We start from the raw sequence: 22,364 nt of genomic DNA on the forward strand, positions 1-22,364 counted from the left end.
GTGGAGCCGAAAAGTTATTAAAAACAGAATGAAGAAAATAAACATCACATTTACTTCACACTGAGGTCATTTTAATGTATGTACAGACAGGTGTGATGTGGAGCGTACCTGAGAGCAGTAGTTGATTCTCTCCAGGATAGTAGAGAAGTTGGGTCGGTGCTCGGGACAGTGCTGCCAACACTGGGTCATAATCCGATAGCTACACACATAGTAACAGACATATTGTTTAAGATGTATGCAGTGTAGAGGTCCTCACGTGTCTACCAGTAACCTGTAACTGAGATCTGCTCTGTGACCCTTATGGATTCAAGTCCACGTTTTAACATAGTCAACAGGGACTGGGTCTGGTCTTATTCTATTACCGCAGGTCCTGGGTCTGTTTATCATTATGTGTAATACCTGAGTGGATCTGTATCAGTGCTTATGAAGATAGAAATCCAGAAGCTGTGTGTGTAATCTGTTAAGGATTAGCCTGATTTAGGATCAAATAACTAGAGTGACAGTAAAGTGAGAGGCAGTGCCAGCAAGTTGGAGTGACGGACAAGGAAACATTGCTTGTGAGTACGACAATATCTATAACTTAGATTCATTTGATAAAAAAAAGTGAAGGACTTGTGCTTTACTTCAGTATTTCCCTTTTATGCGACTTTATATTTCTACTCTACGACATCTCAGGGGCAACTCTTGTACTTTTCACTGCACTACATTTGTCTGACAGCTTCAGTCACTTTGCAAATTACAATTCTTCATACACTTCCTGTCCAGTGGAAATGATGTATCTTAAGATTCTAAATGACTGTGATAAACTAAAGGAGGAAATGTTTCTTTACTTCTTAAGCTAAATAAACTCTTTAAAAACCTCTTGGATCAGCTGGAAAATGCATCGTCACAAAGCTGAAGACAGAGCTGTTTTTCTGACACCATGACAGGCTGACTTTGAGATTTGTAGTTTTGACAGGACAGTGACGCTACAAACATATGATCTTATACAATATGAGGCATTGCTGTAGATTCATCTACGTGACACTTGAGTTAAAAGTGGGCATAACCTTAAACATCTACAGCTGTAAAATGCAACAAAAACACATTAATGCAGCAGTAAAATTAATCTAACACTGACAGGAATATTTTACTGCACAGTGAGTACTTTTACTTTAAGTGCTTTAAGTTTATTTTTGCTAAATACTTAGAAACTTTTACTTGAGTAAGGCTTTGACTGCAAGACTTTTACTTGTAGTGGAGCATTTTCTCAATGGGGTATTGGTACTTTTACTTCAGTTAAGGATCTGAGTACTTCTTCCGCCACTGGCTTTACGTTACATGAGCTATCTTGTGAAATAAGAAAATGTCATAGTATTACAAATGGTAATATCTTAACACTTTATACAGAGCCTCTGAGGGGACATAGGGAGAGATGAGAGAAAAATAGATGGGTGAAAAGAAGATAAATACCTTCTAGTGCAAACGCTGTTGTGCAACACTAATTACAGAACAATCTGACCATGTACGAGGTGAGATACTTTAGAATCAATGCTATCATTCTCCATCTGTCATTGTGTGCAGGTTTGTGATGATGTGTGTTGAGTCGTGATGCTCTAAACCGCTCAGACATTTCCTGAGGTGGGCTGAAGCTTTCTGTTTGCTCGGCTCATTATCATGTTCAGGTGATAACTTAAGCACAGCTGTTTCAGAGCTGTGAAACCAGTGATGTCACTGGCTGAGAGTGTTTAATAATCACACCTGCTGATTTTGGATATATTCACCTTCATGAAGCCCTTTGCTTGTTGCATGAGCTGTGCATTGAGACTCAACACAAAAGTGACACACGCCGAGGCCGTGCCTCATCAGTTCTCTGTGTTTCTTGTGCTTACCACTCCCTCATGTCTCCAGCTTCTTCTTGTCTCTCCCTCGCTGTCCGTCTGTGTTTAATTTTTGGCGTGGGTGTGGTTCTCCTGGCTCTCTTGATCCTGATGCCTGGTTCCTCTTACTTCATAGACTTGTCGCTAATCAACTCATCATCCTCCTCTGCCTACCTTCCTGCCAACCATCAGTCATGAGTTTCTTCAACCTTTGCCAGATTGTTGTTTCTGAAGTTGTGGTAGTGTACCTGTCAGGCTGCTCCTAACTCTTCTAGTGAAGCTTCTGTTGCTGTGTTTCGTGCCTGTCACTCACTTTGTTCTGCTGCGTTGCAGGATTTCTACCGCCCTATACGCCAGTTCACCAGCCTGCCCTCTCCTGCTGCTCTCCAGTGAACCTACATTTTCCTCTTTCCCCTTTCATCATCAGTCTCACCAGAGAAATTCCCTGGACCAACTCTCATCTCCACCATTCATGTTTTCTTAATAAACCTCATCCTCTTTGACAAAGTTACACCTGTGTCCTGCGTCCACTGCGCTTGAGCCAAACTCTCCACTCGCAAGAAAAAGTTTCTGAGGAATAGGCAAAAGTAATCATCTTTTCTCTCCCCATCTATTTTTTCCTCCTTCGTGTCCCCTCTGGGTCTCAGAGAAGAGAAGCAGAGAAAACTTTCAGAAAGTTCAATCACATCCACATCAAAGTTGGTGGACAAAGCAGAACCTGTGCCATTATCTCCAAAGTCATACCAACTGTGTCCTGCCTCTCCCTCACATCCGAGCTCGTCTCTTTTGATGTATCTTGTGTCAGTACTCACACAGGCCCCGGACAGCCCTTGGGGGGATCCATCCTGCCTCCGCTGGTGACAAACTCCAGCACCTCTTGGTTGGTTTTGCAGGGATACGGCATGTAACCCAGAGAGAGGATCTCCCACAGCAGCACTCCAAATGACCTGCAGGGGGAGAGACAGACCAGTAACTGAGCTGACTCTGTCATGAGTATCACATGTTGGAACTTGCCTGTTGTCATGTCCCTCAGACTGAGGACACCAGAATGTAATCATGCACTTTTTATTACTTTATCATTTCTTTGATACCCATTTATTTATTGTATATTTATTTCTTCAAGATTTTTTGGGGGCGGATTTGTTGGCCTTTATTGACACGACAGTTGAAGATGGACAGGAAAGGTTAGAGAGAGAAGGGCAATGACATGCATCAAGGTTCCACAGGTTGAAATCGAACCCGTACCGCTGCAAGGGACTTGGCCTTCATGGTGCGCACACACTACCAGGTGAGTCAGAGGTATGTATTTATTCTTTCACTTTTTTCTTATCTCTTCTGGTTTCCTAATTTCATTGTACTTTGCTTCTGAGTGCGATCTTGGTCTCAAAGAAGGTACAAAGGGGTGGGTACAGTGCAGGGTAATATGTGTACAAGTTCAATATGTTTGTACATGTGTGTATATAGATTAGGGGTGTGCCATATCATCTTGTTCACAATAATACTGGTATAATTTTTAACATCATATGAAAAATTCATTTTGTGATACTCACGATATTTCGGCTTGTTGACACACTGATGTCATACTGTTACCCATGGCGACAACAAGCATGGCTGAAAGTGAAATTATTACAGACTCCACGGTGGTGCCAAAAACAGGAGCAGCTTCAGTAGTGTGGAATAAACTGTGGCATCCTGAATGTTTTATGAACAGCCCCGGACTTCTCAGACTCTTTTAGAGAGTTACCGCTCAGAGGGAACTCATTCAGCGGCTCCTCTGGCAGCAGCACAGCGTCTCTCCTTCTCCTCTCTCACCATGTCTGTGCCTTCAAGTGATTTTGTCATAAACTTTTGGTAATGTAAACCTACGTGACGCTTGCGGCTCGACATGAACTACATATATGTGAATGTGCGATAGTTGTGGTATCATAACAGCCTGTCACAGGTTACAGCGTGATGATTAGAGGAGAAATGGCAGAGCATAAAGGTCCAGGTGGGAAAAACTCAGTCATTCAGGATTTTGCTAAAAGAAGGAAATCACCTGTTGATCTACATATATAGATCCCAGGGGACATTTTTTGCATTTGGGAGCTGTTTAAATATGTAATTTGTGGTAGATTTTATTTTGTTGAACTATTAATATTTTATACAGAATCTGAATCTCACTCTGAGTTACTGTTGTTGTTCACAAACTAAAGAAATGAGAGATAATTTTAGTTTAGTTTTTACTAAATATTTGAAGGCAAATTGTAAAACTATGTCACTTATTTTGTTGCAATTCTATGTTCTTAAATTAATAATAAAACGGACATATGGTGATATTATTGTAGGGCCATATCGCCCACCCCTTATATAAATGCAAAACGACTTAAATATTTTTTTTAAAATCAATCAATCAATCAATTTTATTTATAAAGCCCAATATCACAAATCACAATTTGCCTCACAGGGCTTTACAGCATACAACATCCCTCTGTCCTTTGGACCCTCACAGCAGATAAGGAAAAACTCCCCAAAAAAAACCCTTTAACGGGGGAAAAAAAATGGTAGAAACCTCAGGAAGAGCAACTGAGGAGGGATCCCTCTTCTAGGACGGACAGACGTGCCATAGATGACGTACAGAACAGATCAACATAATAAATTAACAGTAATCCGTATGACACAATGAGACAGAAAGAGAGACAGAGACAGAGAGAGATGCAGGACAAACGGTAGTGACAGTAGCTTACAATAAGAAGGTGTTGAATCAGAAAAAGCTGAAATCTACCTCTATAGCAACCATCTACCTGCTTCTCTAGTGATGATATTTTAGACAAGCTGCCTGGTAAAATGGAGGGTCAGAAGAAAAGGAAAGGTGGAGAAGAGAGGGAGAGAATAATGCTGCAAAATAAGCCACATGTTTGTGAGAGCCAGGTCAGTCATAAACACACTTCCCTTTTTTAAAAACTAGTAGTTAAAGTTGAATTTAAATGACTCAGTGTTTATAGTGTGGGCAATGCTTAATAGACACTGGTGAATAAACAGTTATACTTACGTTGTCGAGCTTAGGTTCTGTTTCACTCAATATGTGTGTAAACATGAAAACCGAACTATGGAAACAGGTAACACAAAGAAAACGAGAAAGCCGTTGCACTGACTGCATCAACAAGTGAGGTTAGCCTATGAAATTAGTGGTTTGTGTGGACAGGGTGGGCTGGGATGGAGTCAAATTCCTGGCCTGAATGATTGTTCCAGTCTGCCCCTGCATTTGTTCACTGAGGTTAAGCTCCGGTAACTGGATGGAAAGCCACACAAGCCACCACTCTTGTTTTCCTGTTTGATCTATGTCACTGTCAATGCTGGTAAATGACTCGTCTTCTTAATGACTTTAAGCTGGAGGGAAAAATGCGCCCCATCAGAGTACTTCTAGTTGTCAAATTGTATCATGAGCATATTCCCACCACCAAGTTGGTGGTGAGTTTTATGGACAGCTGTATAAATCCCCTGCCTCCTCAGTTCATATAAAATTCAGACTTGATCTGCAAATAAATATTTGTCCCAGTCTGCAAAGTGAAATTCTGACCTCTTTTGGCCCACGCTACAAATTCTGCATCGTTTGTCATTCAAAAAGTGGTTTGGACGTTGCTGCTCTCTGTGTTCTTTGTTCACTTGGCTCACTGTCTTGGATATAGACTCTGCTCTGCCTTGTGAAGTTGTTCACTTGATACGCTGCTCTTTAGATGTTGAGTCCCCGTAGAGCTGTGTGGTTTTGTTTACAAGTCATATTACTTGGTTTGGATGCAAATTCGCCTTCCACTTCTGGTCTTAGTTGTTTATTGTCCAGAAAATGTGTACTGATGGGCAATGTCTATTACGATGTATGAATAATGCTTGTGTTGTGACAACAATCAGCGAGAACACATGATGTTCAGCATTTGCCAAAGACTAACATATTAGTGTCAGTTTAAAGTAATGTCCTCTAATAAGATGCCTCAAACTGATTAAAAGCAAACTGTGGTTGAGCAGTTCCTCTCTGTGGATTCATTCTAACTACTGTATATATCAGTGGTTTCACATTTGCTGTGCCCAAGGCACATCAACGGGCACCAAAATCTCTCTCATATCTGTGTACAAAAGCTTCTATAACGTGTGTCTTATCAACACATAAGACAATAAAAATACGGAAAAATAAGACAGGTAGCTTTCATGATACTGTCTACTGTCCTCTTTTCTTTTGGCGTTCGGTCGTCCTCACTGGTGCTTTTTTGTAATTTGCTCTGAAAAATAAAGTGATCCATTGTCACACTCATGTCTTTCTCCTTTTAAATGTTATCATCCCTCACACTGGCTGCCAATCGGGGATTTGGATGTGTCACACACTTGTAATTCCCACATGTGAATGGTGACAAATAGGTTAATTGTCTGTGCTAAACTTAATTGCGGTGCTCTCACTGCTGAGCTGCTGCCACTGCTATTAGGGAATGTGTGCACACAACATACTGATACAGTCAATTAAAAATTCAATCATAACTTTTTGTACAGGTCCAGCTGAATATTGCAATAATAATGCGTGGTTATCACAAAATCCCATGGCACACCTGGATTGACACATCATTTGAGAACCACTGGTATATATAATGTGTTTAGTATTCATACCATGTATCAGTCTTGCAGGTGAAGATTCCCTCCATGAAGGCCTCCGGTGGCATCCATTTCACTGGCAGCATGGCCCGACCTCCTTTCCTGTAATAGCTGGCTCTAAAAACAGAACAAAAAATCTGATTTAGGGAAGTCCATTTATCATCAGTTTAGACGAGGAGGCAAAACACCACAAGGCCATGAACTCTGTAAGTAAGTTTTGAATCTGGCCCCGTCAAGGATAATCAGATCGCTTTTCAACTGGTCCCCCATTTACTGCAGCAACACAATGCTGCCAGAACAGTGCTGCTCCTATGAGAGACATCCTGTGTGCTTCGCTATGTGAACCGCCCAGCAGTGTGTGATGATGCAGTATTACCAGACAAACCTGTATATGTCTCGTGCCATCCCAAAGTCCCCGATTTTGGCCACTCGGTCTGGTCCTGGGCAAGTGAGCAGGCAATTTCTAGCAGCAATGTCTCTGAAAAACAAAAAATCTTTTACTGAATGTAGCAGCAGTACATTCCTGGAATCATGAAAAATAATGAGGCCTAATACTTTAATACACATTCACATGTTTTTGTTGGACTAGAGAGGGCATTCCCCCAGCCCACAACATCTTGTTTTTGTGCTGCTGATCCCCGTATCCAGCTTGTATTTAAACTGAGCTCTCTGCAGTACAGTGGATCTGAACCTGTGTATGAAGTGATTCTCCTCCAGGTAGCGACAGCCGAAGGCGATGTCTCTGGCCATCTGCAGCAGCTCCCGCATGGTGAGAGAAGAGGGCTGGCCCTGGATGCAGCACAGCTCAGGTTAGAGTTCCACACAAAAATAAACAAGCACACACACATGCACACACACACACACACACACACAGAGAAAAGTGTAGTAGAGACGTACAGCTCGTGGCCTGTTCTGTCTCAGGAAGCTCTTCATGTCCCCTCCGGTCATCAGCTCCAGCAGGATGAAACGTGGCAGGATGTTCAGACTGACGCCGATACAGCGCACAATGTTGTCATGGTTGAACTTGCTGCAAAGTTAGACATTAAAAACACTTGGGTTAGTGGACGTGCACTTGTGTTTGTTAGTTATATAAAATGTTCTGTGTGTTTGATACAAGTGGGCAGGAGCGAGAAAAAAGACATGACAAATCAAGTTTGACCTGAATTAAATATTAATTATATTAATATTTGTACTCAATTGAACACAATTCAAAGACAGGACATTTAATGTTCAAACTGATAAATATTATTTGTTGTAAATATACACTTGAATTTGTTGCCTGCAACACATCACAAAAGTTTATTTTATTCGGATTTATGTAGTAAAATGTTACAATAAAATGAACAAATCCTCAGCACCCACTTTGGGAACCACTGCCATAGGAGACTACAAACAGTGTCATATGTGTCCCTGATCTTCTTTAAACTTTCATTTTATTGTATTAATGACAAAACTCTTGAGCCACTACAAAAAAAATTAAAGCTTTAACCAGTCTGCAGTGAAGATTTACGAGTGCACAGGGCCTGAACTGCCAACGCAGACCAAGTTTTGAGTGAAAATCCTGATTGGGTGCATGCTCAGTTTGAAATGTTCTCTCCAATTGCTTCAGCAGATTTGAAGCAGTGTGATAATTTGAAAAGGGACTTATCAACTTTTTTTGCTGACAGGATTTATCAGTATCTCAGTTGTGAGGGCGATATCTTTTTCACGGTTGAAACTTTTGGACCACACATGGAAGTTTAATAGGGTCTGAAAATATGATGCTTCACTTCCAGGTCAGATCTAAGGGGTTTTACTCTGCTCTTACTTCGATGTGAGGGATACACACTACATACATAATGACGCACGGATTTGAAGATAGCAAAAAAAGGAACCTCCCTCAAATCTACAGTCATGACATGTTGAATTTGCTCCTGATTCTACATTTGCGCACTCTCAAAATATCCTGAGCTAACAGATTTGATGTGTGCACTCAAATCCAGACTGATTTTGCTCTGGCTTTGTATTTTTGTTGCTCATTAGTGGCTCTATCTCAGTGTATGATCTCAGCTCTATTATTCAAAGTCTTCTTTGATCTGGATCAAATCTTGTTTTTGTAAAAACATATTTAAAAAAGCAAAAATGCCCAACAGATGTTTGGGAAGAAGACTCACTACTGATATTAACCAATCAGTCCCCACAGGATTTTGCAGGATTTTGTGGGACGGTAAGATGTGGTCTGAAATGCCTGGTTTCAATTTTTCTAAAAAAATTGCAATGTTTTTAGGCATTTTTTGCAATGAAACAGCAGGAGCAAACAGAAATTGCAAAAACCAATAGTGACACTGTCCACACTGTTCTGACTTTGTAAATTATACTACATGAATGTCACCACTAACCATGCGTATTCAATCTGACTTCTTTTTTCTTGCAGCATGTGCAATAGATCTGCATGCAACAGGCTCTGTCATGACAATTTGTCTTGTCTGGTTCTTTCAGCCTGATGTGTTTTGCACTACAAAAGGGTGTGTGTTCCACCACAACGTTACATGCGGTGCAGACAGTTAATCCCCGCTTTTGTGCAGAACATCAGGGAGTTGCCCTGCACTGTCTTTAGCAGTCACTTTTGTTGGTAAATGTAAGATGTGTGTGTCACACATGTGCGCATCTTCACAACCAAAAACAAAGAATTGAGTTTGGTGACATTAAACAGAGGACTGCTATGACTGGTAAAACTATGATGATTGGTCAAATTTGTTAAAAAGAGACAGTAATCGGAGGAAGTTGCAAAGTCGTTCAAAATGCAGAAAGAATGGTTAAGATAATTGTATTATAGTTATTTACCTGAGATCAAAAAATATTCCCAGACAGGGTTGTCTTTGACTAATTGTTCTGTCGAATAAATAGCTGTAACAACCAGCTACTTGCAAAACAGGCCAACATATGGGCTTTATTTCAGTCGCGGCTTGATTTCTAGAGAATAAAGTTTCACATCTGGCTCCAGTAGTTATGTCCTCTAACTCAGAGGCCAGTTGTTGCCTCATGATGTAAGCACGCGGCTGCTTCACACATGTCAAGTGTGCTAGAAGAAGAATGCATCGGGTGAATCAATGTGTGAACTGCAGTATGGTGCACCTCATAATCAGGGCCTCCATCAGGAAATCCATTTCATCCTGTTCGGAGCAGATTTCTGGAAGAGTCTGTGGAGCAGAAAGAATCAGAGAGGCAGTATGAGGTGTGTGTGTGTGTGTGTGTGTGTGTGTGTGTGTGTGTGAGCCATTGTCAAGAGGGAAGATATCATTAGACCTAATCAGCAGACTATTGAAAAGGCAAACCCATGTGGAGCTCACTCAGCTTTTTCTTTTTTAACCTTGTGCAGTTTTGAAGCCAAGTCATCAGGGCGTTGACTTCTTTAATTCACAGCCACCAATCATTCTGTGCAGTCATAATGATTCTGCAATATGGGATTTCATTTTTGCACTATGCAGATTTTTTACATAACAAACCACCTTACTGCATGTTCACAGTATGTACAGTGCTTTAAATAAACACATGGCAACACCCTTGTCTATTCAAATCCCTCATGCATGTGTGACCTTTACATTCAAGAGTAGGAGCACCTCTGTGGGATGTTGTTGAGTTGATCATATGTAGTGAACATAACTGAACCTAACTCCTGGTGAGGACCTTCCATCTGACATTTAGGTGCAACATGTGCCTCACAGAGTGCAAGCTCACCTTTATGGCCACCTGCATCGGGCTGTTATCACTGCTCATACCCAGAACTTGACCTTCATAGACTTCACCAAATGCACCGTGGCCGAGAGCCCTGGGAGAAAGAACACAAGCAAATAAAAAAAACCAACAAGGTGAAAAACACAACAACTGAAGTGACAACTTCTTTAAAAAAGGCACTGTGCACTGCGTCCAAGTGTGTACAAGGGCAAATGCACAACAACTGCCTAAAACATTTCCATTAGGAGAAGCTTTCTACAGCTTTAAAAACACACACGGGAATCCAAAACAAATAAAACAGTGAAAATGTGCCGCTGAGAGCCAAAACAAACACTAACAGCAAACACACTGCAAACAAATAAATAAGCAAAGTCAAAAACACACTAATGAATGAAAACAAATACAAATACAAAAAAAGCTGCATATTAAGTCAACAAAGACAAATCTTCTCCGGGCCTCTAGGGCACCAAATGTTAAAAAAAAAAAAAAGTTGTTGTTGTTAATGTCGCCTCGTCTTACTCCACTTTTCTTCCTGCTTCAAAATACCTATACTACTGTAATATATAGCATGCCAGAAAAAGATTTCATATGTCTCAATACATAGTATGTCAAATGCCAAAAATACCAGGCTGTTCTACTACATCTGGTCCAATTTTGCAGTATGCAAGCCAGCATGCTTTTCTGCCTATTCTGACCCACAATCCTCTGCGCAGCAGACAATATGTCACATTGACTGAGCCGCAAACAGATGACAGCTTGTGAAGCTGCAGCACGTTTCTCCTAATGAAAACATTTTGGATTGTTGTAGCACATTTGCCCTTGTCAGCCACTGTACATCAGAACCTCAAACTGACATTTTAACATCGGGTCCAAGAGTGCTGTACCTGCTGTGGTGGTAGAAGCATTTAGTACTAATACTAAGCAGAAAAAAATACTGTTACTGTTACTAGTCCTGCATTAAAAGTGTTAAAGGGATAGTGCACCCAAAACTGAAAATTTACCCATTATCTACTCACCCATATGCCGTTGGAGGCTCAGGTGAAGTTTTAGAGTCCTCACAACACTTGCGGAGGTCCAAGGGGAGAGGAGGTAGCAACACAACCCAGAGAAGCAGTCAGAGCTACAGACTACAATGAGGCTAAAAACAGAGTTTAAATGACGTTTTTCCAAACAACTTTTTATGTCAGGGCTTCATGACACTTGGATCACTACGGATGAGCAATATGGAGATATTTTGTGGTTTCAATTATGTGTTTTTGGACGTTTGAATCTGGGGCGCTGTAAGCCTCCATTAGGTGGAGTTTTGTTGCTATCTCCTCTCCCCTGGGATCTCCGCAATGATGTGAGGACTCTAAAACTTCACCTGAGCCTCCATCGGCATATGGGTGAGTAGATAATGGCTGAATTTTCATTTTTGGGTGCACTATCCCTTTAAGTAAGTAAAAGTATGTAAGAATAAACAAGAAAGTATATAAGTATTAAAAGTAAACATTCTCAACACAAAAAAACATTCAATTAAAGAAATCAAATAATAAAAATATTTAAAAGGAAAAGCAAGTCCTCATATTTGAGAAGCTGGAAGCATGAAGTGTTTTTGGGTGAAAAATGACTTAAATGATTATCAATCAACAAATCGTTTCAGCTGCACTTGTGTATTTTCATATGGTTTGCATGCAAATATCTTAATTTGTAAAGTAACTGCTAACTTAGGTCATCACATAATTGTAGTGGAGTAAAAATAAAAATATTTCCCTCTGAACTGTAGAGAAGAAGAAGTAAAGAGTGGCATGAGATTAAAATACTCAAGCGAAGTAAAAATACCTCAGTACTTGAGTAAATGCACTTAGTTACAATCCACCACCGTGTACCTGAGAAGTGTTATGTTCTTGCGCGGTACTTCCTTCAGTTCATTCAGCGAGGCGGCCTTCCCTGCAAAGCAGTAGTTGGGGTTGTAGTCCGTCATGATGGTGGAGGAGCGGATCTTGCTCAGCTTGTACTCTGGACTCTGCAGACGCCCCCTGACTGCGTGCAGGTTGTTCTTCCTGCGGTACCACACTAAAGACAAAGACAAGAAGAGACAAGCTCGCTTTACTTCAAAGTCTTAAGTTTTTTTTTAAAAATCACAACACCAACTGGACCCCAACTTCCTGTCTATCTGCTGACTGTAGGAGCAGTAACACAAGGAGGGGTCAAGCTGCATCTCAGAGGTCGATGCTCATCAATGTAAAAACCCAATTCTGTTTCTTCCACACATAAAACACCATGTTGCAGGATGCATGTGGGATGTCCTCTTCTTGGTTACTGCTCCTAGACTGTCTGTGCAAGTGAGTTTGGACTCACCCGCCGTGGAGGCAGCCCACGTCCCCGATGCAGGTTAGTAGTCTGCCAGGGAGGGGGCGTTGCGTGCAGGTAAGAGGTGCCGTCGAGCCATCGCCCGGTGCAGATGCTAGGGACCCGGGGGGGGGGATGGGATGAGGGGTGGGAGAAGGAGGAGGAGGAGGAGGAGGAGGAGGAGGAGGAGGAGGAGGAGGAGGAGGGGAAGGAGGAGCAGATGGGGTGCCCAGGGAACAGACTACCTCCCTGCATGGGGGAGAGCTCAGGTGAAGAGACACTGTTAACCTGAAGGGTGTGTGCAGGTGTGCTTTTTGCAGCGGTAAGCAACATGTATGTAACTGCACAAATGTCACGGTTTTCTTTTAGTATCTGATTTATTCACTTGCAAATTCACACAATTACACACAGTGCAGTTAGTGAGGACGTCACACTAAATAGCTTATCCATTTTCATAAGGAAGTGATTTGCCCGATTATGGTGTGCAGAGAAGTCAGCTCGTGTTGCACTTTGTCTGATAATTATAGGAGGACGATGTCATGCAGTTAGGACTCCGCAGCTGTTTGTTAATGACTGCTTATAATTAGCTTAACAACTATCTCATCTGCAATTAATATTTGTCTGATGACACAGCGTGCATCTATGTTTAGCTTGCACTAACCAAACTCAAACTTTTTAAATGTTTGTTTCACCTGCTGACATTTTCATTTGTTTTCTGTCTTTTCTGTTCAGAGCATGTCATATATCTGATGACTTGTACTTGCCAGCCTGGCTGATTTTAACTCTAACTCCTCTTAATGTATGTCCCATTTTTCGAAAATATTAGTGCCATATACTGCACACGTTGTTGTCCATTTCCTCATATCTCCTGGGAGGACAGCGCACCTATAGCTGTTTTGATTTTCTGCATCACATACCCTCAACACTACTCTGGTATTCCTGTATTCTGTTGTTGTACAGAAACCAATAGTTTTCTCTCATTGTGTATTTCACACATTGACATTAACATCAATCACTGACACAGTGCTCCAAGAATGAGTCCTTGAACCTGGAAATGAGTTAGCATTTTTCCACTCCCTGTGGACAAAGTCATGCAACCCTGGTGTAGTTTGTTTATCGACTAATGTTAGCTTTTTACTTCTGGTGACTACATTTAGGCTAAAATCACGGCTGGATTATCTTGCTAAACAAAACTTCTAAGTTCCCACAGATCTTATTTCTGCAATAATCCAAAATCCAGTGGAAAAATCCCATTAGCCTTTTGATAAGGGAACCAGGGCAAGTCTAACTTTGGTGTCAGCCTACAGAAAAACGTTATCACTGGAGCACTATATACATATTATATAAGGGTATGCTACTAGTACGTATTATCATAAAGTAATGGAGAGCTGATCTATCTGATCTAAAGAAGTTGTTCTGTCTCTTCCTCAAGGGTTCAGTTACAATTTCACTCCACATTACATAAGTGTTTGAGCAAACAGCACTCTGATGATGGTCAATGGTGATCATGACATATCTTTTATGCAAAGTGGAGGAGTATCCTCTGGGGAGCATGAAAGTGGAGTCAGAGGATGTCATGTCTGTCTAATCTGCTGATTTAATTGCCTTTGTACAAGGGGGAATTATGGTCCAACAGTGGTGCTAGATTTAAATGGAAACTTTGGCTGTATTTTCCTTTGTTTTTCTGTCAATTATGCACTGTGAATATACGTCCACTAAAGACTGTGGTTGACTCTGATTGTTATCTGAAAAGATTTTCTATGTCATGGCTGAATGTTTAGCTGATTTAGCTTTCTGTGCTACTGTCAGACGCTTATAATAACATTCTGAGCCTGTCGGTTGTTGTGGATGTAAATTACTGGTGCCTAACTGCTTGCAGGGATTACATTGCAACCTTTTTTTGCCAGTGCTGCTAAAGCAGTCACCCTCAATATAGAGCCAATTTCAAAACTCTATTCATCACTTAGACACAAAAACATGGGAAATAGGGTCCAGGTTCAAAATGACCAAAGTTGCCCTTAAAGTTCATCAGGATGGGTCTTACTTTATTTATTAGTAATGTTTCTCTAATGTCCAAGAAAATAATACAAAATCTTTTCATTGCCCCAAAGTTATCATGATATTTTGTTTTAGGGTTGACTGTAAAACTGACATCATCTTGCTCAGATCACTGCCACAGGGGGAAAAAAAAATCTCAGTATTCTTCTATCTGTCAGAGTTATTTATCACTTTCCTTACAGGAGTTTTATCGTGTGTATTACTTCAGTCAAATCCCCAGGCTGCTGTTGCAACACCTGGTTGTCCTGTCAGGCAGCAAACAAGCCCAGAAAACTGAAAATGTAATTGATATTTTACAGGAAGATAGTGCTGCGCAGATTTCTCCAGAGGCCCTTACACAAAGTTTAGAGTTGTGGGAAAGGACTGTTGAGCTTCACTTAATATTCAGCACATTCACTTGAGGTTACCGCAAGGCCGAGAGATGGAGAATCTGCTATATTTTATACAGCATTGGTGGAGGAATAGTGAGTCTATCAAAATGTCAGGATTCCCTTCCTAATTATCTGCAGCGCATGGTCATCAAAAAGGTGACAAAGGTGCAATAAAAAAGTGTTATTAGCGGTATAATCCCTCACTGTCCTATATTACTGCAGAATGACTGCGTATGTTGTTGTTACAACCACATAGAAACTGTAGTTATATAAAGTGTCTGTTGTTAATAAAGCTAGATTTAGTATATTAGTCAACGTTAGGGCTGGGCGATAAGGAGAAAGCCAAATATCATGATATTTTTGGACGACTAGATGTCAAAAGTGTGACAATATTGTAGGGTTGACTATTGGTGCTTTAACAAAATATTTACAAAACGAGATTTTTGATAAATTAGCAATGTGTATAGAATGACTAGGTGGATAAAGGCAAATAAAAACTGAATCATTTTACTGAAATGCAGCCTTTAAAGTCAGAAAAAGACAACACTTATGCTGTATTACCATTATAAATATCCAAAATCGAAGACAATATAGTCTCATCAGGGCTGTCACCATGAAGGAATTTCTCCTGTGGTGATTAAGGGTGGCGCATAGAGCTATTATTAGGTATACTCTTGCTTTTTAAATGACAAAGATAACAGTTTTAAAACAACTGGAATACTTGCTCACTGTTAAATGCAGAACACAGAAGGGCAATGAGGTCAGCCGAGATGCTTTGGTTGTGTTTGGTTGCTATGATACAGAATATCCGCATTAGAGAAAATGTTGGCACAAGGTAGAGCACTTGCTACAGATGAAGGGAAGGGCTGAATTACATAGGCAGAGAGGACGGACCTGCTGGTCTCTCTGGGTTAAGTATCAACTTTTCAATCATTATTGTTGTAACTGATTTCATGATCTTTTTGGTAACTGTCCCGCACCTCCTCCACTGTGGGTAAAAAGTGATGAGCAGCTGCACATTTAGCTAAATAATTGAATATTTTCCAACTCTTGGCAAACAGCAAACATGCAACTCTCAGAATAGAGGCTCAGAGCCTTGTCATTCTTGTCAATATTATGGTTATCGCAACAGCCCTAAATCTCCTATCATGATATGAATATAATGTCAATATATCGCCCAGCCCTCGTCAACATTAAACAGTATATGTTGCATAGCAGCTTTTGAGACCAAGATAAATACTAATGCACACATTAGGTAATGTTATAATCATAATTCATATGAAATATTAGATTGTGGTTGTCTTTTAATTCCTCAGTTGTTTTTCCTTTCTCCTTCCCAGTGTGTTTTTGTCACTGTGTAGTAGAATTCAAACTGGTTAATTCCCTAATTATTCCTACTTTAAGCAGTTTATGTGTGCAAGAATCATCAGTAAAGCATAAAGCGTTTTACAGCTTGTCTGATTGCCAGATTGTCTCAGATTACAGATATCAAACAAATCTTCATTCAAAACCAAATCACAGTGCTTTGTGTAAATCGCCTTTTGCCGCATCACAGCTCAAGTCTCAATGCCCATGGCTTCAGATAAACTGTGTGCTTCCCAAAGTGACTGAGAGGCTTATCTTTTATCACAGCTCTCTTTTGTCCCCATAATGTTCTAATCTTTATGGCTACGTAATCATGATTGTTTAAGGGTTATTTTTCAGTTACTGAATCATAACGCCTGACATTTACTGCTGTCTAATCTCATTCATCAGCACACAATCTCCGGCTGAGAGAAACTTCCTTGTTAAATGCCAAACCTTCCTTCTTGTCCTTTTCATAGTCAATGATGTATTCTTGCTCACAGTACATCTCTACTGCTTCCATTAGAGCAATCATACTGTATATACAACAGATTGTATAAACAATGTGGTACTTAACCGCAATCACTTCAATCATCTCACCTCTCATTTGCAGGATAATCTTGTTTCACACTCTTTTAGCACAAAAAAAATCGGATCCACGTACAGAAAGCAAAAGGTGAGTCACCTGAAATAAGTGCTTATTATAAGTGTCCATATGTGCTCACTTTATATTGTGTCAGGAACGTTTCATTCAGAGCCCTATCAGCTTTGTTAATCATCCGGCGCACAGCCAGAGGAGGGTATTCAAACCAACACTTATCAAAAGGTGTTCCTGTTTCTGTTCAGCAACATCTTGAAAGCATCTGTATGTCCAGCTGCACTCACAGCCGGGTGAAGGTGGAGGGCACTGACTGCCCACAGAGCTCGAGGAGTCTCTTACTGAGGATGACGCCAGTGCAGATCAGCGCGATGCCGCTCGCGATGGTGGAGACCACGACTGCCAGGATCAAAGATGTCGACATCGGGCCCTGCAGAGCCGGACTCTGAGGAGCTGCTGGGAGACAGGGGAGAAGAGGCTCCAATAAAGGAATACTTCACCCACAAAATGATGATTTGCATATCAATTACCCATCCTGTGTTACAGTAAAGTGGCAAAGAAAACTTTATTTAACCAATGATGAACAAAGGATTAAAAAACAGAGACAAATTATTTATTGTTTATCAATAGAAAAACTATCAAAAACAGCCGTCTTATTTTCCCAGTCATATGCTAAGTTCTTCCCAAACACATGCATTATCACTAAAACAGTCACCTTAAAACACGTGGGCATAAACAGTCTCACGCACAGACAAGTAGTGGCCTGGGCAACTTAACAGAATGCACCAGCAGAGTTCAGTCAAACATGTGCCCATGCCCATGTGTGCTTCTCATGGGCAGAAGTGTTTTAAATAGTAAGGTTTTGGCGAAAATACGACTTGTGTGAGAGTTAATAAAATGGATGTTTTGTTGTAGTGTTGTTGCGAAACACGGCCCCTATAACCTCAATGTATCAAGAATTTGCTCTGTTTTTAGATTCCTTGTTCACCACTGAGGCATGTGAGGAAAAACAAAGTTTTGTAACACTAATGATAATTTTGTGGGTGAATTTTTCCTTTAATAGACTTTAAAAAATAATTAAGTTGAGATGCATTATGTGTTTTGATGGGAAAGAATTTTGAGGGATTTATCATCATTAAAATGAGCTGTTTACACCAACAGAAAAAGGCAGTGTTTGTTGGGGTTAATTACGTACCTATGATGCCGACACATGTGACGTTATCGCTGGCCAGGACTTCATCGTCGTCGCAGAGACAGAGGATGTGGTGAGTGTCTTCATCTCGTTTGCAGCTCTGCGTTTGACAGTGGCTGCAGTTCAGCTGCACCTTGATCTCACACTCGCCGTGACTCTCCATGGCTACAGGGGACAATATCCACACACATAAACACATGGATGCAAAAAAAAAACAACAACCCACAAACACCAGGATTTGTTACAGAGGGAGTTCTTTAACTTTGCAGGATACTCAAACAAGGCCGGGCGATATGTTTTTTGTTTCTTTTTGTCAGCAAATCCAATGAAAGGATCAAACCCAATAATAAATTGATATGATATATATATACACTTTCCATGCTTTAAGTTTCTTTCTCACCGTGCCATTCACTCCTTGCACGTATGCTCACTCACTGTCTCTAGGTGTCATTGCCTGGGTCTGTCAACTGAGTTGAGCTGATTCACACTCAACCAATAGCACAACGACACACCTTCTCTGTCAGCCTATCATCTTACTGCTCCTCATTTTAAATATGGTTCTTTCTCTGCCGTAGTTCTGTCTTGCTGCCGTCTTGTACGCCCTCCACCTACCCATCACCACCTAGTCTTCACGGATTCATCGGCCTCATCAGCCTCAGAGTCATCAGCAGCCACCACCACCATCAGTGTCTGGACTCTATGGGGGATTTATCCTGCTGCCACACAGACAACCCTCAATCACAAAATATCACCCTCTGATGCCCAAGCTCCAAAGACTTCCGTAAAACCTCAATCAGCACAAATTATCTGTTAATCTGTACACTCATGTATTAAACATTATCTTTTGTCTTCACCATTCTTCTTTTTCTCCTGATTGAAATATTGTTTCTGGAGCCAAAGACAGATGGTTTATCGCGTATTCCTCTGTGTCGTAGGGGCTTAAACACACACACACACACACACACACACACAAAAACAAACATGAATGAGCCACACAGTAACCCTAGTTGACATGTTCCTTTCTTACAATGCACCTGGGGGCTGTTCTTTATTTTGAGTCAATTATGCATTCACCATTTTGATGCTGTGAGTACTTTTTGTGCCACATCCGTGGCTGAAAATAGCCCCAAATAAATGACTATATTTATACATGTTGAGTAATGGTGAGTAACTACAAGGTCCAGCTGTTTTAGAAAATTAGTTCGCCTTTTATGAAACATTCAAGTATGTTGTACGTTTTGAGCAGAAGCACATGCTATTACGGCTGAGAGACACACACAGGGTGTGGAAGTCAGGAAGAGATGGACTAACACACTGTTGAATTTGGGTGTTTTCATGAGAGTTGTTGACAGTAAGAAAAATACAGAACATTGTAGCCTTGCTCTGGAGTGTATGTGATCAGTCATGTCTGTATTTGTGTAAACCGCAATATGTGCTTGTAATAAAAATGTCACATTATCAAAATATTCACTCTAATCTGTGACCTTAACAGTGTTCCACTGTTTCTTGTTAGAATTTCTGAATGTTATGTGTCATATTAAACCTCATCCTTCACTTACAAACAATGATTTAACTCAATTACAGAAAAAACTTGTAAAATCTTAATAATGCAATAATAATAATAACCATTTAAGTTAATCTCTTTCTTTGGGTCGCTCTTTGAATGCATGTCATGTTTGAACACTGCAGAGGCAGTCACTGTGACGACTGGCTGCACACACTTTAACAACAGCGTCTTTCACATGAGAATGGAGGGCTGTCTGTTGGCGCCGAGGGCAACAAGCAACATGAGGCTGTGAATTAGCCTGCCTTCCTCTTCCGTCCACTAAATAATGAGAATCAGATGGTAGTCTCGCAAAAAAAACAACAAAAAAACACCACTACATAAACCATGCACATGTATTAGGAAAAATAGTTTGGCACAAACAGGTTCACACACACACAAACACACACACACACACACACACACACACACATACACACTGAAGCTTTGACTGGATCAGTCGCTTGGAGAACTAAGTGCAAAGACACCCAGGAGCTCAGGATTTAATCTTCACAGCAACACTGTGTCTTTGCTTTAATGTTATCTATTCTTGGAGTGACTCTAAGCAGCGACGCAACTATATGTTATATAACTAGAAAGATGTCCTTGTCATATTATAACTGCAAAAATAAAATCCAGGGTGAATATTAACTGGCATTTGAGTCATTTTTCTGCCTTCCTGTATGTTTAAAAGTGTATAGAGCACAGCTCTTCATTGGCGTCACCCTAACATCACTAACAGGACCTTCTTTGTCACTGTTAACAATTCATCCTCTAACCCCATGTATCTCCCATTTGGAGTCCCTCAAGGCACAGTCTTTGGTCCCTTCCTAATTTCCATCTCTATGCTTATGCTAGGCAAAATTATCCAGAACCACAGCATCTCTTTTCACTGCTGCGCAGAGGACAGGCAGCTGTACCTTCCCATTCAACCCAATGAACCGACTAAACTCTCTGAATGTCTGCATGGTATTAAGGGACAGATGACTAATAACTTTCAACAAATAAATGAAAACAAAGCAGAGATCCTATTGTCCTCCTTGGAATAATATTCAACAATACTCTGGAATCTAATAGACAGGTTTACACAGTTTTCAAATCTAGCTTCTTTCAGCTCAGAATCAGGACCTCCTAATTTAAAGATTTATAAAGTAATCCATGCTAAAATTTCCCAAGGACTCAATTATTATAGCTCCCTATATTTTGGTTTCTACTGGGCCTCTTTTAACTGCTTGCAACTAGTACAGAACACCGTGGCCCAACATATTACACCTGTACTAGCATCGCTGCACTTGGTCTCTGTTTGGTATTGAATTCCTTCAAGATTCTGCTGTTTGTGTGTAAAGCATGGTCTCGCCCCGAGCTATATTCCAGGACACAGTACAGCTAAGCCCCTCAGAGCTGTGGCTCAAGGATTGTTAACCACTACGCAACCACGTCAAACACATTTGGGAGTCAGGGCCTTCTCAGTCGCTGGGTCAAGACTCTGAAACAGTCTCCTTGAAAACATAAGAACAGCAGTTTGTCTTGACTCTTTTAAAAGGTGTCTTATGACCCACTTTCACTCTCTTGCCTGACTGGTTTATTCTTGTTCGTCTTCTTCTTATTATTTATATCTGCACTCTTTCTTCTATTCTACTCTAGTTGAATTAAGACATACATCTAAGTGTCGACCAAGGTGGGTTTGTTTCGGGCTTTGAATCACGTCTCACAGTCTTCATTAGAGGATGAGGTTAGCTCTGTTCTTTTCTACTCCACTCAAGTTTGACACCCTTAACTCAATGTACACTTAAAAGCTTTTTCATCCACATCTCACCATCATCATCTGCAAATGGTGTTTTCTTTCTTAACCCTTCCACCCAGAGGTGGAGATTGGGATAAAATCCTTTTACAAAAGGAATGTTTCTGGATTCATTTCCTTGACACTTTAGAGCCAAAGGGACTTAATGAGGAGTTGGTGCTAACTTGTTTCTTGTAAAAATGTTCTTTACCAGCAGGCCTTCAGATTAAAAATTAATTAGAAACAATTAAACACATTCGCCTGTACAGTTAAACTTTAAAAACGTGAAAAAATGTTAAGTGTGGGATTCTTTGGAGACTGGGATGCATTTCATTGTTAAATAACTGTTAGAATTGTTTGTTGATATAAGAAGGGATGTATTGTTTGTGCCCTTCTGTCTTTTTCTTTTTCTCTTGCTATTACCTGCAGCTGCTGCATCAGCCTGATTATTGATTACTGACACCTGTGTGTGATACATTCAGTTTGTTGCCTTTGCAAGCTGAGAAAGGGTTTCACCCGAAACGTTCATGTGGCAATAAATATTGTAATTGGTGTGCTGTCCTGTACCCTTTGTACACATTTGTTTGACATTTTCATTGAGGACTCAGCACCCATTTATACTTCTGAGGGTTGAGCAGGACTTCTGGCTTCTGTCCTTACCCCAATTCTGTTACTGTTTACTTCACTCTATTCTACTATTTCAGCTGCATCTCATGGCCTTCATCAGTGGATAGCATTTGCACTCTTCTCCTCTGCAATACATCTAGTCTGACAAAAAAAAAGTTTCACTTAGTGTCCACTTACTCACCTTTTCCGAAGCTTTCAAATGCATCTTGAAGTTGTCATCAGCAGATTGAGTTTGCTCTCTCCTCTACTCTATCCTGGTCAATTCTATTCTATCTATTCTAGTTTGACCAAAAACATCTTCACTCAATGTCCACTTACTAGCTTTTTTCA

The 22,364-nt window shown here is 40.6% G+C and overlaps 1 protein-coding gene across 2 annotated transcripts in view; it reads right to left on the reverse strand.

The window, feature by feature from the left end:
- ltk (leukocyte receptor tyrosine kinase) overlaps positions 1-22,364 on the reverse strand; it is an 86,960-nt gene that overhangs the window by 4,118 nt on the left and 60,478 nt on the right. The window contains exons 18-28 of one of the 2 annotated variants that reach the window (XM_078175064.1): positions 18,088-18,249; positions 17,235-17,345; positions 12,059-12,245; positions 10,194-10,284; positions 9,591-9,655; positions 7,374-7,503; positions 7,168-7,265; positions 6,862-6,954; positions 6,492-6,593; positions 2,672-2,806; positions 109-199 (exon numbers count right to left, since the gene is read on the reverse strand). In XM_078175064.1, coding sequence (XP_078031190.1) covers positions 109-199; positions 2,672-2,806; positions 6,492-6,593; positions 6,862-6,954; positions 7,168-7,265; positions 7,374-7,503; positions 9,591-9,655; positions 10,194-10,284; positions 12,059-12,245; positions 17,235-17,345; positions 18,088-18,249 — 1,265 coding nt within the window. Of the gene's footprint in view, positions 1-108; positions 200-2,671; positions 2,807-6,491; positions 6,594-6,861; positions 6,955-7,167; positions 7,266-7,373; positions 7,504-9,590; positions 9,656-10,193; positions 10,285-12,058; positions 12,246-17,234; positions 17,349-18,087; positions 18,250-22,364 lie in introns of both variants that reach the window. The other variant, XM_078175063.1, reaches the window with a different exon arrangement.

Source organism: Epinephelus lanceolatus, chromosome 15 (genome assembly GCF_041903045.1).
Source record: "Epinephelus lanceolatus isolate andai-2023 chromosome 15, ASM4190304v1, whole genome shotgun sequence".
Classification (NCBI taxonomy): Eukaryota; Metazoa; Chordata; class Actinopteri; order Perciformes; family Serranidae; genus Epinephelus; species Epinephelus lanceolatus.